Source organism: Lytechinus variegatus, chromosome 10, assembly GCF_018143015.1.
Source record: "Lytechinus variegatus isolate NC3 chromosome 10, Lvar_3.0, whole genome shotgun sequence".
In the NCBI taxonomy this organism is placed as follows: Eukaryota; Metazoa; Echinodermata; class Echinoidea; order Temnopleuroida; family Toxopneustidae; genus Lytechinus; species Lytechinus variegatus.
In genome coordinates, this window is record NC_054749.1 from 10275477 (window position 1) to 10292828 (window position 17352).

General features: G+C 35.1%; 1 protein-coding gene across 3 annotated transcripts; it reads left to right on the top strand.

Annotated features, from left to right (window-relative positions):
• The first annotated feature begins 3917 nt into the window (after positions 1–3917).
• LOC121423028 (development-specific protein LVN1.2-like) lies at positions 3918–12138 on the top strand. Of its 3 annotated transcripts, none has more exons than XM_041618299.1 (7): positions 3918–4083; positions 5231–5353; positions 5671–5834; positions 6474–6555; positions 7397–7576; positions 9005–9111; positions 11161–12138. In XM_041618299.1, exons 2-7 carry the CDS (start codon positions 5251–5253, stop codon positions 11215–11217), a joined length of 693 nt encoding a protein of 230 aa, XP_041474233.1. In that variant the 5' UTR covers positions 3918–4083; positions 5231–5250; the 3' UTR covers positions 11218–12138. The 3 variants fall into 3 exon arrangements, with proteins under 3 accessions (XP_041474233.1, XP_041474234.1, XP_041474235.1); XM_041618300.1 differs by having other exon boundaries at positions 3919–4035; XM_041618301.1 differs by lacking the exon at positions 3918–4083 and adding an exon at positions 4589–4613.
• Positions 12139–17352: the final 5214 nt, after the last annotated feature.

Below are 17352 nucleotides of genomic sequence, written 5' to 3' on the forward strand. Positions count from 1 at the left end.
CTTCATCTACGGACTCAAGGGGGCAGAAGCCCCCCCCCCACATGAGGAAAAGGGGAAAAGGAGGAGGGGATAAAAAGAAAACTAGATCTATACAGTGCGTATCAAAAAAAGTTTACACTTTGAAAAAAGCCCTGGGAATTAAAATATATACGTGTGGGTAATATTTTGATATACGATCTTGGGTTTGGGTCTCATCCAGTGGCGTACCGTGGGTCATGGCATTCACGGGTGGGCACCAGCAAAAATTTTGAGTCACCAAGTGAGCGCGCGAAGCGCGCCCAGTTGCTGGGTATACTGACCTATTAGAGACATTATAAGGACAGTGCCATCAAACGGAAATGTCTCTCACTGGTCAAATAATGCGAGCGCGTAGCGCGAGCTTAAAATTTTTTATATTCAAACCTAAGAAAGGACATTGTAATCAATCTTTTTTTAATCATGATACGTACTTGTCTCGCTGAATAATGCGAGCGCAAAGCGCGAGTTGAATTTTTTGTAAATATTGACCCCAAATAGGAAGTTTTTAAGGACTATATTTTAGGAATCCATTAAGATTATACACATCTCACCGTAGTAATCTAATGCGAGTGCCAATAAGCGCTTGCTTATTTTGTTAGGACTGCATCTAAACATGCACATAAAGCACTTGTAATCATGATTAACATACCCATCTCACTAATCAAATCTTGAGAGCGCGAAGCGCGAGCTGAAATTTAGGAAATTCAGAACTGAAGAGGGGCATTTTAAGGCTTGTTTGTAGGAATCCATGAAGACCATACATAGTTTACTAACCAAATGATGCGAGTACGACAATACACCAGTCGGTGGACTGTACTTTATCAGAAGAAGAAGAGCGCAAAGCGCGAGCTGAAAATTTTTGATATTCAGATTAGAACTTAAAGGGACATTTTAAGGACTGATTCTAGGAATTCATATTTCACCAATCCACTACTACTTATATTATAGACCTTAAAATGGGGCTATCACTATAAGTAGTCATGAAAAAGAAGCATACTATTGTACATAAAACAATAATATTAAACTCGAAGTGCGAGGAAATACATTTGGCAGTTTTGGTGTATGTTGACTTGCAAACGGGAGGTTTTAGTATAGCATGATTATATTTCTCGGTAAACAGACAATGCGAGCACCAGGAACAATGAAGACATAGGCCCTGAGCAAATTATGTCTCATAAAGTTATGAAAAAAATGTTTCTTATGTAATATAACATAATATAATTATGATATAATATAACATTATAATGAACAATAATGTCTTCTTTCCCACTACGATTCTCTTCCTTTCTCCCTCTTTTTCTCCTTTTCCCCGTTTTTTTTGTCAGCCGATGGGGGGGGCACGTGCCCCCCCCCATGCCCCCCCGTAGTTTACGCCACTGGACTCTCATCTATCCAATGAAGGTAAAAGTTTTGACAGAATATTACACTTGAGTGAGCACTGTCCATTTTTGTAAAGCTCGCAGAAATCTATTTGCGCAGAAATGCTCGTTTGTATACGCTATGTCAAGGGGAAAGGGCGAAATCAAACTTACCCTGCGAAACATTTCTCATACATTTCCCTTGCACTTTAGTCAATTGAAATAAAATGGATACATTCAAGCATTTTCCCTTGCAAGTTAGTGAAAAAGTTTTGCGCAGAACCTTGCACTTTAGTCAATTGAAATAAAATGGATACATTCAAGCATTTTCTTACAATTTTGCCACCCAAATTGAAATTTCAACACTTAGTAAACACAACCTTTACCCTTTCTTGTGCCAGCTGGATCTGAGGACATAACTGAATCTGAACAAAATTTTATACCAGACATCTCTAGCATTTTTCACTAAGTTTCATCATTTAAAGTGGGTTTACATTTCATTTTTCATTTAATACTTGTTTCACCACACATTTCCCAAGCCTGACAATGATTAACAAAATGAAAATCAAGCCTAAGCCATTTTATGTAAATCACAGCCCAGTGTAAAGCAAATATCGTCACAATAGCCTCGGTGTTTGGGGTAGTGGGGTGGAGCGCAATGCACTCCTTGAAGTGGTTTGGGCAAGGAAACAAGTTTAAAAAGGTAAAAGATATCTTCAAATCAATTTTACTGGCTAAATCCCACGTGTTATTCATAATTAAGGTCTACTTTTATTCGCATAACTATTTCAAAGTTCTGCGCAAAACATTTTTCACTAACTTTTCAAAAGTAAGTGGTGCTCACTCAAGCGGGAAGTATTTTTCGACAGTTATATTGTCATTTGCTTAAATGGATCTGTACCTATGTTAAAATGAGGAAAAATCTTCAGGATATCAAAAATGTATAATTTTACAGGATTTTTTCTAAGTGTAAACTTTTTTTTTGATATGCACTGTATAGTCTATAACAGGAGAATTAAAATTGTTCAATACGCATCATAATTATAGAGAAAGAATATTCCGTTTAGGCCCTTAAAGCGAAATCCGGGGCGAAATCACTTTATTTGATTGGTCAATCCTCGTCATGTGTCAGTGCAAACAGTCTCTTTTTAGATCAGTACTAATGACTCGCGCATCTATAACAAATATTGCTCAGAACTCAAATTTTCAGTTCTAAATGATCACGAGAAAAAAAAAGTGAGCGATGAGTCACCTTATTATAATAATATAAGAGTAATAATAACAATAATATAGGTACTTCAGTTCTGAAAATTGTTCTCTCAGCGGCACCAGCTATTATTATTAATATCCTGGCTTTAGCTGGGCTGCCTAACAAGTTAAGCGCTCAAGTAATCAAGGAATTTCTTCCTACCGGGTACCAATCACCTCACCTTGGTTGAGTGCAGCACAATGTGGATAAATTTCTTGCTGAAGGAATTTACGCCATCACGGCTGGGATTCGAACCCAAGACCCTCTGTTTCAAAGTCAGAAGACTAATCCACTGGGCCACAACGCTCCACAAATATGATATATTTCGAACTTAAGTCTAAAGTTAGGATTATACTCCCCCCCAAAAAAAAATAATATGAAAATAATTTCGCCCCTCCCCTTGGCGAAAGGTGGCCCAGCTCTGCTTCTTTCGGACTCTCTAGATCTGATACGCAATATGCAAATATATATATATATATATATACATATATAAATAATTTATTGGTTGGATGCTTAACTTAAGCTGGTCGTACAGACTGTTTCACCCGAAGGATCATCAGCGACTGGTAGTATGAAGAACACAATTTTTTGAGATAGAATAAAGTATATACAGAGCATGTGCATTAGGGTATAACATGTTATACCCTATAATGCACATGCTCTGTATATACTAAACAAGTTTTTCGCGGGCTTTATTTACACATTTTGGCCCCTAAACAAGTTGTCGCCAGAATATGACCACAGGAAAAAGCTTGGGGAAAAAAATATCCTAAACACGTACGTTTGGCTAGTCTTAAAAAAGCTTTGGAAAAAATAAAACATACCGTAAATACGTTTGACCCTGCGATTGACCATTGACCAGTCTTTCAAAACTACCCCTTTTTTTCTTAAAATTGGTGTTTTTTATAGCCTTAACGAGCATCACGAGCGGCCCAGGTCCAAAACTGAAAAAAAAAAAAACACCCCTTGAAATGTGTTTTTTTTGGTCACGCGTGTTTAAAGCAATATATTTGACTGCCCCCCCCCCCCCCCCATAATAACTCCCATATTGATCATGGTACTCTGTGATCTTACTGGAGTGAGGGCGCCTTGGGGGCCATGGCCGCCCCTCCAAAAATATTATCACGAAAAAAAGGAAAGAAAAGGAAAGTTACTTACTGAATAGCATATCATAATAAAAATTTAGACTCTACATTTGTGCACTATACGAATTGCGAAAAGCAAAGGTCTGTGCGTGCAGACTAGCAGAAAAGGGGCGTTCCATCTCATTGGACCAAAGTTCGCGTCACCTGACCATAATTATATTATCAGGTGACAATTTTACCATGTGACGATAATTTTCGTGGTCCTTTATCAGTGAACGAGTGGACTACATTTATATTTACTGTCATTGTCAGCAGATCTAAATTGGTGGGTTCCAGAATTTTGCACTGTATATTCATTGGGCTGTCGAAAGTTGTAAGTCCTCAGTAATATATACGACTCTTCTACCCGCTCCGAAGATCAGAAAATCCAGCACGAAGATCAGATACATGTTGCTTGCAGACAGCAGAATCCAGTGCAGTACACGAGCAATTGCAGCGCCAACGGAACGGGGTCGCTTCGCGGCGCGGCGTAACCCAGGTAGCTCAGGACTCGTCCGTGTACCGATAATACTATTCAAACATGTACTCTCCAAAATGGGGTATAATGGGGTCGCAATAGCACTCCAAATAAAAGGGGAAAAATACATTATGCACTTACATCGATTAGATCTATATGGATGAAGGTCTATCGTGACACAGAATCCTGACATCGAGGCACAAACTGGACTCAAAAAAAGGAAAAGTTCTGTCTCGTTCATTCTCCTGTCAAAATTGAAAACAAAGTGATCGATACCAAAAATGAACGCGACATAGACGTCTAACTTTTTTTTATGATCGAGGTCCAGTTTTTTGCCTCGATGTCAGGATTCTGTATCACGATAGACCTTTATCCATATAATTGAGGTAAGTGCATAATTTATTTTTCCCCCTTTTTTTTATTTGGAGTGCATTCTACCCCATTTTGACTACACAGATGAGTCCTGGGCTCCGGCACGCTTTGCCGGCTGGAGCTCCCCGGGTTAGGCGAGGCGGAGCCTTGTGCGTGCTGTCCCAGCAGCCGCCAGCCGGGGCCGGTTTAACATTGATTAGACAGAAATTTCCTACCTCTGTTCTGTTTGTTTCACTTTAAATTTAATCATGATTTCACTCCTACATGTACAAGTTTCATAAATGAAGACAGATAGTCTCAAGTCTGTGGCTGTGTATGATTGGTTTCACTGAGTGTCAAACTAAATAAAAGCATGTGTTGCTTGTTGGCTACACTTAAATTGAAAATGACACTTTCATTTATCATTTTCATTTATTGACACAATATTATTAAAAAAATATTACACCAATATTATAATGTAATTGTGAAATAGCTCCAAACTAATATCCAGTGTATGCAAGTAATTGTATGAACAGAACATGTTTTCCAACTGGCCCGCAGTCTATGTAGATAATATGTGTATTTCAAGGATATTTGAAGTTATAATCAAATACTTGCATCATTACAATTTTTTTTAATACACTGTGTACAGATCCAGTGTCACACCTGACCATGAAAGCACTACTGATTTCTTCTTTCCTTGCCTGCATCCTGATCGCATCAGCACAACGGCCGATTCCTTGCTGTGCTCCTGATCAATTTGCGTTTCATTATGGTAAATATATCAACCAGTCGCCTATTATGGACTCCAGCGACATGTTGCTTACTGCACTCCTACAAATTTTTAAATAAGGATTTATATTAGGTCGTCTTGTTAAAGGGTTATAGTTACTATTCATGATGGTAATGGTGATGATGATGATTTTAACAACCATTGAGGAGGAAGATAATAATGATGACCATTTTTACAACCATTAAAGATGAATTGTCATGCTGCTAAGAAGGAAAATTTCAATAACTCAAGAGAACTTGTACATGTATAACATAATTAATAGTGAATAAAAAGATAAATATCAATTTTTCCCTGTACAGAGCAAGTTCTATCATCACAAGTTGGAGACAACCCAATGGCCATCATAGAGGAGTCGTTAGATGCTGCCTATGATTTTATCCAGGCGTTGGTAGGCATGGAAGCTGCCATCCATCCCGTGGGTGAGCCCGAAACCAAACTCAAGATTATACAGAACTTTACTGCAGTGAGTTTAAATCATACGTGTCGTTTTCAGATAAATTCTATACCATTTGTGAATACGGTATGAAGACCAAGGGACCTATGTACAAATGTTTTGTGATTAATTAGCAAATGAAAGAAACATGAATCAAGGCTCAATTATATTTTAATTTTAAACAGGATTATGAATTTTTTTTTTGTTCATTTTCAAGACATTCCTTGCAAGTTGATCTTTCATTTGTGTTTGTACTATATTAATGAATTAATTGGAATATTCTCTCACTTTTATATTTTTTAAAGAATCATCAATTAATCGTCATGCATTGAAAATGCACCATTTCTAACTCTCTACACTATTGTGTGTGGAAATAAAGGTGAATTTTGAATTTGAAAAAAATGAAACTCAAGAAATCATGACTTTAACTTTTTTGTCTTTTGATGGACTTTAATCAGCGCCTAGGCAGCTCACCTAAAGCCGGGGTAATAATTATAGCAGGGCCCGCTGGTAGAATAGTTTTCGAAACTGAAGTGGCTACCCTGGGTAAATATGCCTATATTATTATAATTATTATTATTATTATAAACTTTATTTTCCTCAATTTCTGACTCAACACTATTGTGAATATTGAATAATCTATATCCCTTTTAACAATAATATTTTCAGGGTTATCAGTGGACCGTAAATGGAGAGAAATGTACCAAGCAATCTTTGCAAGGTGTTATCCCACCCTCGAGATGCGTACCAGGTAATAGAATTTATCAACTCGATGACTAATTTTGGGCACACTCAGAAAGAAGGAAAAAAAGGAAGAAGAAGAAGTATAAGAAGAAGAAGGAAAAAGAAGAAGGGGAATAAGGAGAAGTATAAGGAGAAGAAGAAGAGGAGGAAGTAGAAGGAGGAATAAGGAGAAGAATAATAGTGAGAAGAGGAATGAGAAAAAGGAGGGAAGAAGTGTGTTAATTTTATTAAATATAAAGTCATTGGCAACACATCAAACAGGCTTAATGAATACAGAAAATCCTTATAAAATATAATGAACACTAGAAAATAATTATACAATAACATTTTAACATTTAAATAGAAAGAATTGAAGTAGTTCATATTTTTATGACACCTTTTTGATGAGATACAAAGTGCTTTGAGATGCCATCCGTGGTCAGTATGAGATAAAATATATATATACAAATTACCAGACAGTGACATTATTCCAAGTCCAATTTATAGATGATCAGGATATTTAAAAAGGTAAATCTTGAAGTCTTGTTTGAACTGATCCAATGTTGATGACGAATTAAGGAGAGGGGGAGCTTATTCAACAGCCTGAATGCAGCAAAGGAGAAAACTGCATCACCAGAACAAAAAGAAAAAGAATAGGAGAAAAAGAACATGACTGAGGAAAAGGAGGATGAAAACCACAAATGAATATTGATCATAAAGAAAGAAAATAAAATGTTTTTCATTAAGACCTATTCATATGCCAATTTAATCAAGATGCACTGTTTTCACGCATCAAAAGAAGAACAGAGGAAATAAGGAGTGAGAAATCATAACATACAATCCATTAATCACTCTCTTAAATTTACCAGATGATGCAACGTTTGAGGGAACATTTGCTGTCGGACTAGAGAAGTTAAAGGTACACACATGGCTCATTGGTTCCTCTCCGGGTGTCATCAAGGGCATGCAGCGTTACACCGTGACTGACTACATGTGTACACCATTCAGTAGCTCCTTCATTGGGACTGATTCAACCACAGAGCCACCAGGTAAGTTAGATAGTACTTTGACTCTGCAACACACACAGACCACTTTGTGGAATAGCCTTCCTGAAGAAATCAAAACTTGTATCTGATCTCAGTTGAATTTTTCATTTTTTCATTCTGCTCAAAGCCTTCCTATTTTGTCTTAACTCTGTGTGTGCCTTGGGCACTCTGCAGAGTCAGTTTGGCACATTTTAATGAGAATTATTGTCATCATTAGTATGCCTGCTGCAATACCCTGATCGAGAAATTGTTGGCATGTTGATATTTTTAACTCGACTCGTGGCGTAAAGCTCTGGTTATTCCTGTTTGACCTAAAGAATTGTAAATGTGATTGATTTGTAATGAATCCTAGATCAAGTTACCAACTTTCTTGAATATTCCAGTAATATGGCTTTTTATCACTCATCACAAGACCCATCCCCGACACTAATCATGTTTTCCATGAGTTGATAAACAAAATTTCTGGAGAGATTTCTGATGTTCACCCCTCCTAAATTTGGAATGGCTTTCACCATTCAGATTTCTTACAAACAAAGGGATTGTGTTACCAATAAATGTTGTCACTATGTACACAAGGCCCCCCCCCCCTTCGCACTGCTTCCCAAAAAAAAAAAAAAAAGAAGTAATAATAAATAAAAATAAAAATAAATAAATAATAATTACAGTAAAAAAAAAAATAAAAAAAATAAAGAAAGAAATTATGCTAATTAAGGATGATGCAAAATTCATAAGCAAGAAAAAAAAAGAGGTAGGAGAAGAAATGTGATATTTTCTTCATATGTCAAAATCTGATTTTTGTATTAAAATGATCAAAATTAAGTTCATGCCATGTCTGGCCCCTCAATTTTTTGGGCTCATTATTACACTACTGCACAATGTCATTTGAATATCATGGTTGAGTGAGTATACATTGTAATAAACAGTGCTCATGCAAATTGAACCTTTACTGTATTCCCATTACAGAGCCTGTGAATTACATAATTCAGTTGTCACTGTCGTAGTATGGTTTGACAAACGTCTCCTAAGAACTAAGAGTAACCATTTTGCTCTTAATATGTGCGCATGACTCGATGGATCTTGATTGATCAATTTAATAAAAGCGGAAGTTTGTCAATTAATCTACAATTGACCCAAAATGATTCGCTCATTTTATTGTTCATTATTCAGGGACAATGATTTTCTGTTTTGAAAAAATGGACTTGTCTATTTCTGAAAACATATTTTCACTTCAAACATGGTCTCAAATGAGAATTCTGTTTTATCATTGAAAATGTACACAGCAAAAAAATTAATTCCATTTGAAAAGGTGAATTCAATGAATTTTCTCATGAAAAGTAACAAACCAAATCAAATTTCCCACTTTGATATGGCGGTGAATAGAAAATTGACTTGTCCGCCTTTATCTCTCTACTCCTTGCCTTTGTTTTTCAGCCACATTCGTCAATGCTGGAAACTACATGAATTTTACAAACAAGATAACAGATCCAGATAGATGGTTCAAGCTACCATCATCATGTAACAGCACTGCACCAGAAGTGGTAAGGTTATTATTAGTGCAGCCTAAGGCTACCACACTCTGATTGATCTGCGACCCGATTTTGCAATAAAATGTTGTAAAATTTGATATTAATGTTTAAAGACATGGAATATCTAATTGTGTAATGTTCTATCATCGTACAGATACCAATGTTCAAATCTGTGCCTATGCTATCATCCTTATTAGAATAAAAAGCGGATTTAAGATCTATTCGTAATGACGTCATAGCAATTATTTGAAACTAATTTGGCCTTTTGGTTTTTGGTTGGCTGGTTATATATATTTGTTCATGGCCTTGCAATCCAACATTGTTATATTAGTATTCTTTCAGTTAATAAGAAGAAACTTTTCATGACCAGTTTCAGAAAATGAGCAAAGTGCGATTTGTTCCAAAATATGATCGTGGACCATTCGTAAGGTGTGCATTGGCATTGGCCTTTAGTGGTTTGTTTGTCATATGTGACTTGCCATACCAAAATCAACAAGAAGTCGCCCAAAGTGAATTGTTAGATTTCAATTGAGCTTGAAAAAACACACCCTAAGCTTATATATATCTTGTCAAAATGGATCAACAATAACCTACAAAAGTACTTGATTTAATGTAGAAGATATTCAGTGAGAGCTTCAAAGAATAAGCAGAAAACAAAGCTTCTAAGAAGTTTAGAAAAAGGGTGTAATAAAAATCTTGTATCTCATCTGTGATTATAGTTTTACAACTTCAAATTTGACAGTTCATATAAGCTAATTTGACGATTTTTATGTTTTGAAGATCAATTTTACTATTTTTACAGAGAACCTTCCCTGGTAAATTATTTTTTGTTTTTTGTTGGCTGGTTCTATATATTTGTTCATGAAATAGCTGTCAACTCATGAAGCCAAAGCTGGCTTCACTGATCTCATTTGCCTTTGCCTCAGTCAAATTCATGAAAAGTGTATACGAATTACACATTCCCATAAGGCGATGGTCCCCAGTTTTTCACGACACAATAAACGGAATAAAATCTCAGAATTCATGATCATGGAATTTATAGAATTCAATAAAAAAAACATAATTTTTCACGCCAATAAAATCAAAGAATATTGTGAAAATCTGGATTTGTTACATTTACAATACCTTACTTCATGAAATCTATGATGAAAAACAACTCAGAATATTGCTAATATAGATGGGCACATGTGGGACAATGTTTTATGTTGCTTGATACAATCTCCTGCACCTGGCTACAAGCAATAAAGGATTTGGATAGTGCACATATCCACCTTGTTTGGTGCTCAAGGCGCCCCTATATTACCCCGACTCAGCTATTCTACCGATTCCAGTGCGCAAAGCTTTTTGAGGAATTACTTCCTGCCAGTACCCATGTGCCTCACCTGGGTCGAGTGCTTGACAGTTTGGATAAATTTCTTTCTGAAGGAACACTCGCCATGGGTAGGATTCGAACCCACAACCCTCTGTTTAAAAGGCGAGAGTCAGAACCACTAGACCAGGACGTACCCACACTGGCTGCAAAACCATGCTTATATTTATACATAGAAAATCATGTGCGGTTATTTTCAGGATTAATATTCAAACTCATTGGCCCATATTTTGAACTTGGACTTGATTTAAACTCTGGTCAAAAGTTGTCGTTTAACTTTGGATAGCCAATCATGACAGGTGTCTCTAACAGTACAGGCTCAGCTCATTTGACAACTCAAATCATTCATAACTGACTGGGAATAGTTAGCATAATTGTTAAATTCATCATTAAAATAAGAGGCAAGAGTCAAGTACAGATAGGAAACATGAAGTGCAAATTCAGTTTTGAAATTTTTGGCTTTCCATAATTTTAAAACATAGACTATGGTCTAAGTTAAATTGGACTTCACAATACAGGCCATTGTACCACAGCTGGCATTTATGTTCAGGCCCTTCCATTTTAATTTCTTAATAAATCCTTAGAACAATGATGGTTCTATGAACATCACTGTATGTTATTATCCCATTTTATCAGGCCAATGAAGCCTCTCTTTGAAACTCTTTCTTATTTCCCCCTTTTTTTCATGACAGTCTATAGATGAGAGGCTGAGCAAATTTGCTACTACACGTCCTGTTCGGTTCTTCTAATAAGTGAAAGCTTCACAGGTAAACTTTAGCTTGTGTGAAAGCAGAAGAGATAAGATCAATAAAAGCTATAAGAAAGTTGTATAAAGCATTTGAATGTTGAGATCACTATTTTTTTTTGCCCATGCCAGTGAGTGTGACAAACAATTCATCTATTACTTGTCATCTCACCTGAACTTACGATAGACTAGAAAAAAAGAGAGAATTATTTAAGCGAAATATGTACTCAAGTAATGGTGCAGTTTTACGTTTGCGACATCACAGATTATGATTGCATTGCCACTGGGATGCTCTACATAGCATTAATGATCTCAACATTAAAATGCTCATAAATTTATCTTTCATTCAATTTTCCTCAAACTTTAATGAAAACTGAAATTAAAAAGAAAAATGAAAATTTTTATTTCATTTTATTGTTTGAATCTGAAATAGAAATACTGCAAAAATTACCAACTGAGCCAACACACTGGTTGATCTGTTTCTTTGATTGTTTTCTCTGTTATATGATTTTAACTGCTTTGGAGGGTTGTATCCTCTTTCAGTTCTTATGTATTTTTGTAATGAAAATCTGAGAACAAGTCAGTTTGTGTGAAAACAAAAAAAAATATCAAACAAACAAATCAGTGAAAGTTTGAGAAAAATTGATCAAATAATAAGAAAATTAGGAGTGATTGAAAGTTGAGGTACATGTAATTAATGAGAACCAAAAATCAAACACAATGATTTCCAACCAATCAAAGTGCATATAAGGGAATTGTGCTTGATTTTTTAAATTTAGTTGTGTTTACAAAAGCAGATCTTTCTGCAACGGGCCAAAGAAACGGGTGCAGAATTTCATGAATGGACTTGCCGTACGATACCATAGAAATGGTGCTTCTCAGCCAATCAAAATCAAGGAAAGTTTTCAGATCTGACAACTTATAGCACAAAGATATTGATGAAATGCTCCCGAGAGGCCATCCCTTCCTCCACCAGTCCAGGGGAAGCCTAGTGTGTTTGTAGTTGTCACTTCACCAAAGAGTAAAATAGATATTTCCGATAATTCTGCTCAGTGTTCATATTGTTCAATTTGATGCTAATAAATGGACACATTGATGTCTATTCTTAAGTAATAGCAAGCAGAATTTAAAGCTGAGCAATTTATTATTGTAGACCATTTTTAAGAGTACTGTGTGAATAAAGCATCCAGGGGGGGGAGGTTGTGATGACGCTGAAAGAAAATTCAAAAGGCCCTACATGTACTCGTTGAAAAGTTGGGAATGCAAAGTTTTGGAATTTGGGTTAAACATCAGTCCATCCATGTATATCATAATCTTGCTCTGAAATTTTGTTTATAGACACATAGAGAACTAATCAAATTATCATGTGCCTAATATAATAAGTATTCTATATTTTCATTATTTTTATAATCTGGAGCTGAAATATGTATTTTAATTGTTGTTGATATCTTGCCAATTTTGACTTCATTTTGTAGCATGATAAATAATTTTGCAAAGAAGGGTTTGCACACAGAAATTTTTGCAGGAATATCCTATTTTTTTCCAAGAATGCATCAACAGTACTGATTAAAGATTTAATTAATTCATACTTTAAAGTTTGATGTTATCTTTTTTATATTTGAGATGTAATGCAAACAAATTGAAATGTATGAACAAATGAATGAATGAATGAATGAATGAATAAATGAATCAATGAATGGATGGATGGATGAATAAAGATATGATAAAATGGATTAGTAAGGGATAAATGTAAGTTTTTTGTTTTTAAAAGATGATTTTGTTTGATAAGTATTCATGATGATATTTTGTTCCTAATTACATCGGGATGTACAAAGTAACTGTAATTCATACATGTTAATGTTACCTAAATATTCATGGAAATATCAAAATAATAATTTATATTGGTAATTTTGTGTGTCATACTAAATCTGTCATTATGATCCAAATTTGTATTTTTGGGTGTATTTTTTTCTTCATTTAAGTACTTATAATAGAGAAGACTGCATAATCTTGTAGCATTATTTCAGACCAGGATCCCGTAAAACAAAGGTTAGCGATTTATCATATGCTTGATTTCTACGATTGATTGTACATTATAATCAGTGCAATCAATCGTAGAAAAATGTTCTACGATCATTGCTAAGCTTTGCGTTACGTGCCTCTGAATATACAAAACATGTATTATGAGTATTGACATATTCTAAAAGTCAAATTTTGCCTAAATGTGAAAGAAAAAAAACCTGTTGTCCGAAAAGATTTGACTTCCGCATAGTCACCCATATCTCCTTCCCATTGTTGTTGATTTTGTGTGGCATTTATAAAGAGATAATGGCCTGGAAATAAAAGTTTTGTGACTTGATATGTTCTCTGTTTTACTGTGATAATTGATTTGTTTTAGTGTAACTAACTTATTTTCTTTTCTTTAATGCTTTCTATGATTCATTCGATCTCTTTAATGGCTTTTATATCTCACTTTACTTTTATGTATAATCTACTTCAAAAATGATTCACCTACTATAACACTCATACACATCGCACAATTTGATTGATACTTAAGGAGTAAAGAAAAAAGTTAAGGAGGAAGGGCATAGTGATGATAATGATAATAAGATGATGATGATGATGATGAGGAAGAGAAAAACAGGGAGGAGGGGAAGAAAAGAGAAAGAACAAGAAAGAAAGAATGAAATTAGAAAAGAAAAAAATAGAAAAAGGAGAAAACAGTTGAAGAGGAGAAGAGAAGAGAATAATCAAAGGAAGATGGACAATGGATGAAGAGAATAAGAAAAGGTAGATTATTGAGGGGAAGGTGATGAAGAGATTAGTGACGTTTTTACCCTATGCTTTTATTGACACATTTTTCAGAGATGAAAAGTGAATCAAATAAAAACAATACACATTTTCAAATGCAGATCAAGGGGGCGAAAGGCCCGGGCCCCCTATTGGCGGAGCAACAAAAAAAGAAAACAAGGGAAAGAAAAGAAAAGGAACGGAAAAGAGATTTTAAAAAGGGAAAAAATAAGAGAGACGAGTGAATAAGATGAGGGTAAGACTTAAATTCATGTCACTTTATAAAATTCGTGCTCGCATTGTTTTTTAGGTGATTTACATATCTTGCTCAATATAGAGCTTAAAATATCTAACTTTGACGTCGATATACAAAACATATTTCAGCTCGGAAATCGAACTTTCATTATTTTGTTTGATTTAAAAATTTATTTTTTAAAAGTGCTCTCTAAAAAAAAAATCTGTTTTATGGTCTGAATATTAACACTTTCTGCTTGCGTTGTGCTCTCGCAAAATTTTATTTGTTAGGTACCTATTATTTTCCTGTATTCCATAAAGTTCTCAAAGTATCCCTATATAGGTCAGATTATCAAAACGTATCAGTTAGCGCTGCACGCTCGCATTTTTATTGGTGAATTATTTATACCTCTATATCATTTCAATAACAAACTACTTAAAATCCCCATTTCATGACAGTTTATCAAAAATTTCGGCTCGCGATTTGCGCTCGCATTGATTGTCAAAAATATATTAACTCATGCATCTTATTCATAATTATACAGCATATTTCGCGCTCTCGTTAGGCTTATTAGTTTAATATTTAAGATATCAATTTAATAATCAAATTGTCCGTCTTTCAGAATGGAATATTGACAAGTTTCATTTCGTGCCTAGGAAGAGAAATAGGAAGATAGTCATCATTTTCATATGATGACGAAATGTCCTTAGAATGTCCCGATCCTATGTCAAAACTCAAAGTAATAATAATGAAAAATATTAGCTCTTTATTAAGTGCGATTCATTTCCACCTCACAATTTTCCTACAAAGTGCTTGAAATACAGAGCTTACATTGACCTTTTTTCAGATGGGAATATGAAATATTTTAAGCTCGCGCTTCGTGCTCGCTTTATTGATTTTCAAGATAAAAAAGGTATTCAGAATGCCCAGGTTCAAGGTTGAAATCTGAAACACGCGCGCGCATGTTTATTCAGATAAGCAGCTTGTTCTCTATTTAAATCATTATCCTATGATCAGTTGTCTAGTTTCAGATCACAAATCAACAATTTTCTGCTCGCGCTTTGCGCCCGCATTATTAATGTAGGAAGATTTCCATTTACTCATACTTTACAAAACATGAATAGAGTGTCCCATTTTTGTCTCGCCTGCATAGCAGAGCGAGACTTAGGCGCTGCTTTGACGGCGGCGGCGGCGTCGTCAACATTGAAATCTATAACCTCAGGTTAAGTTCTTGAAATGTCATAACTTAGAAAGTATATGGACCTAAAACTTAAAAATAGGGGTAATCAAGTATTACTGAATATTCTGCGTGAAATACAGGTCACATGACCAAGGTCAAAGGTGATTTAGAACTTTGGCCATAATTATGTTGGGGGTATTTGAGGAATTGTCATCATAACTTTGAAAATTTATGGATCTAATTCATGAAACTTTGGACATAAGAGCAATCAAGTATCCTTAAAGGACAAGTCCACCCCAACAAAAAGTTCATTTGAATAAAAAGAGAAAAATCCAACAAGCATAACACTGAAAATTTCATCAAAATTGGATATAAAATAAAAAAGTTATGAAATTAAGTTTCGCTTAATTTCACAAAAAAGTTATATGCACATCCTGGTCTGTATGCAAATGGGGAGACTGATAGCATCATCCACTCACTATTTCTTTGTATTCTATTATATGAAATATGTATAATCTAATCTTCTCCTCTTTGTCAAGTGAAACAACGATTAATTCCTCCCTGGACATGTTGAATTAGCATTTTTTAATACTAAATGGTTCACTCAAGTTGGTCCTTTGTGTCAAATCTGTAAAAAATGAAATATTATATATTTCAAACAATAGAAAACAAAATAGTGAGTGAGGGATATCATCGACCGTCTCATTTGCACGTCACTGTGATGTGCATATCACTGTTTTGTGTAAAAATAAGCGAAAATTGAAACTGTCACTAACTTTCTTATTTTATGTCCGATTTTGATGAAATGTTCAACGTTATGCTATTTTGATTTTTCTCTATTTATTCAACTCAACATTTATCTGGTGTAGACTTGACCTATAAACGTCCTGTGCGAGTTTCAGGTCACATAACCAAGGTCAAAGGTCATTTGAGTCAATAAACGTTGGTAATGTTGGGGGTTCTTATGGAATTGTCATAACTTTAAACGTTTATATATGACTGATTGTTTTGCAAATGTATGGTCATAGGTCACATAACCATGGTCATGGGTCATTTTGGGTCAATGGCCATAATATTTTATTATCATAGTGTTTTCTTCTTTACATGTAAATAATCGAATAAGGTAATGCAGGCGAGACTGCCAGAGGCGTTCCACTTGTTATGTGTTAATCTCGGATTTTTCCTCCGCTCGCGCTTCGCGCTCGCATCCATTCACGATTACAAAAAGTGCTTCGAGCTGCCGATAGAAGAAAATGTGGATGAAAAAATTTCAGCCCCCCCCCCTCATTGGCGAAGGCTGGATCCGCCCCTGCATTTTCATCTCTGCTATGACAGTTCTTCTCGCCCCCACCCTCATCACTCTCGATCTTTTCAAATCTCTTCACCCAAATGCTTTAATTGCGATCCTATCGAAACCTTGTCCAACGTTTGCTCTTCATAGCTCTCGCCTGTTAACAGCATCTCTAAACTTGGTAAGAATATAAATCACGTGTTTTCTCCATTGAGTTTCTATAAATACCGAGTATTTTGAAGTATCTAGATCGAAATTTTGAGCTGATTCATTAACTAGCATCTTCTTAATTAGGCAAAAAAAAAACCAATTCCAGTACAGTTTGATAAAGACCTGAATGAGTTTATTATCGCTTTCACACTGCTATAGTTTATATTGGCATCTTTGCACTATTCCGTAAAGTATTCATCTCGACTTAAACAGATCGCCATCATAAACAAAAGTAAGAGATAAATAAATAATTGAGCTATGATATCGTCTTCAAAACCGCTTCAGAGCTGATTATTATCACACGCGATACAAAAGAAAATACACAATTATAATATAAGTGGATGTAGGTTGTATTACAAGCAATGCAGTGCTTGTAATACGCAAACGCAAAGTATAAGAGGAAGGGAGTGCATAGTTTAGTTTCACATCCCGA

Coding starts and splice junctions, on each gene's coding strand:
- LOC121423028 (XM_041618299.1), top strand. CDS start 5,251: ATGAAAGCACTACTGATTTCTTCTTTCCTTGCCTGCATCCTGATCGCA. Junction 7,577..9,004: donor TTCAACCACAGAGCCACCAG/GTAAGTTAGATA, acceptor TTTGTTTTTCAG/CCACATTCGTCAATGCTGGA. Junction 9,112..11,160: donor ACAGCACTGCACCAGAAGTG/GTAAGGTTATTA, acceptor TTTTCATGACAG/TCTATAGATGAGAGGCTGAG.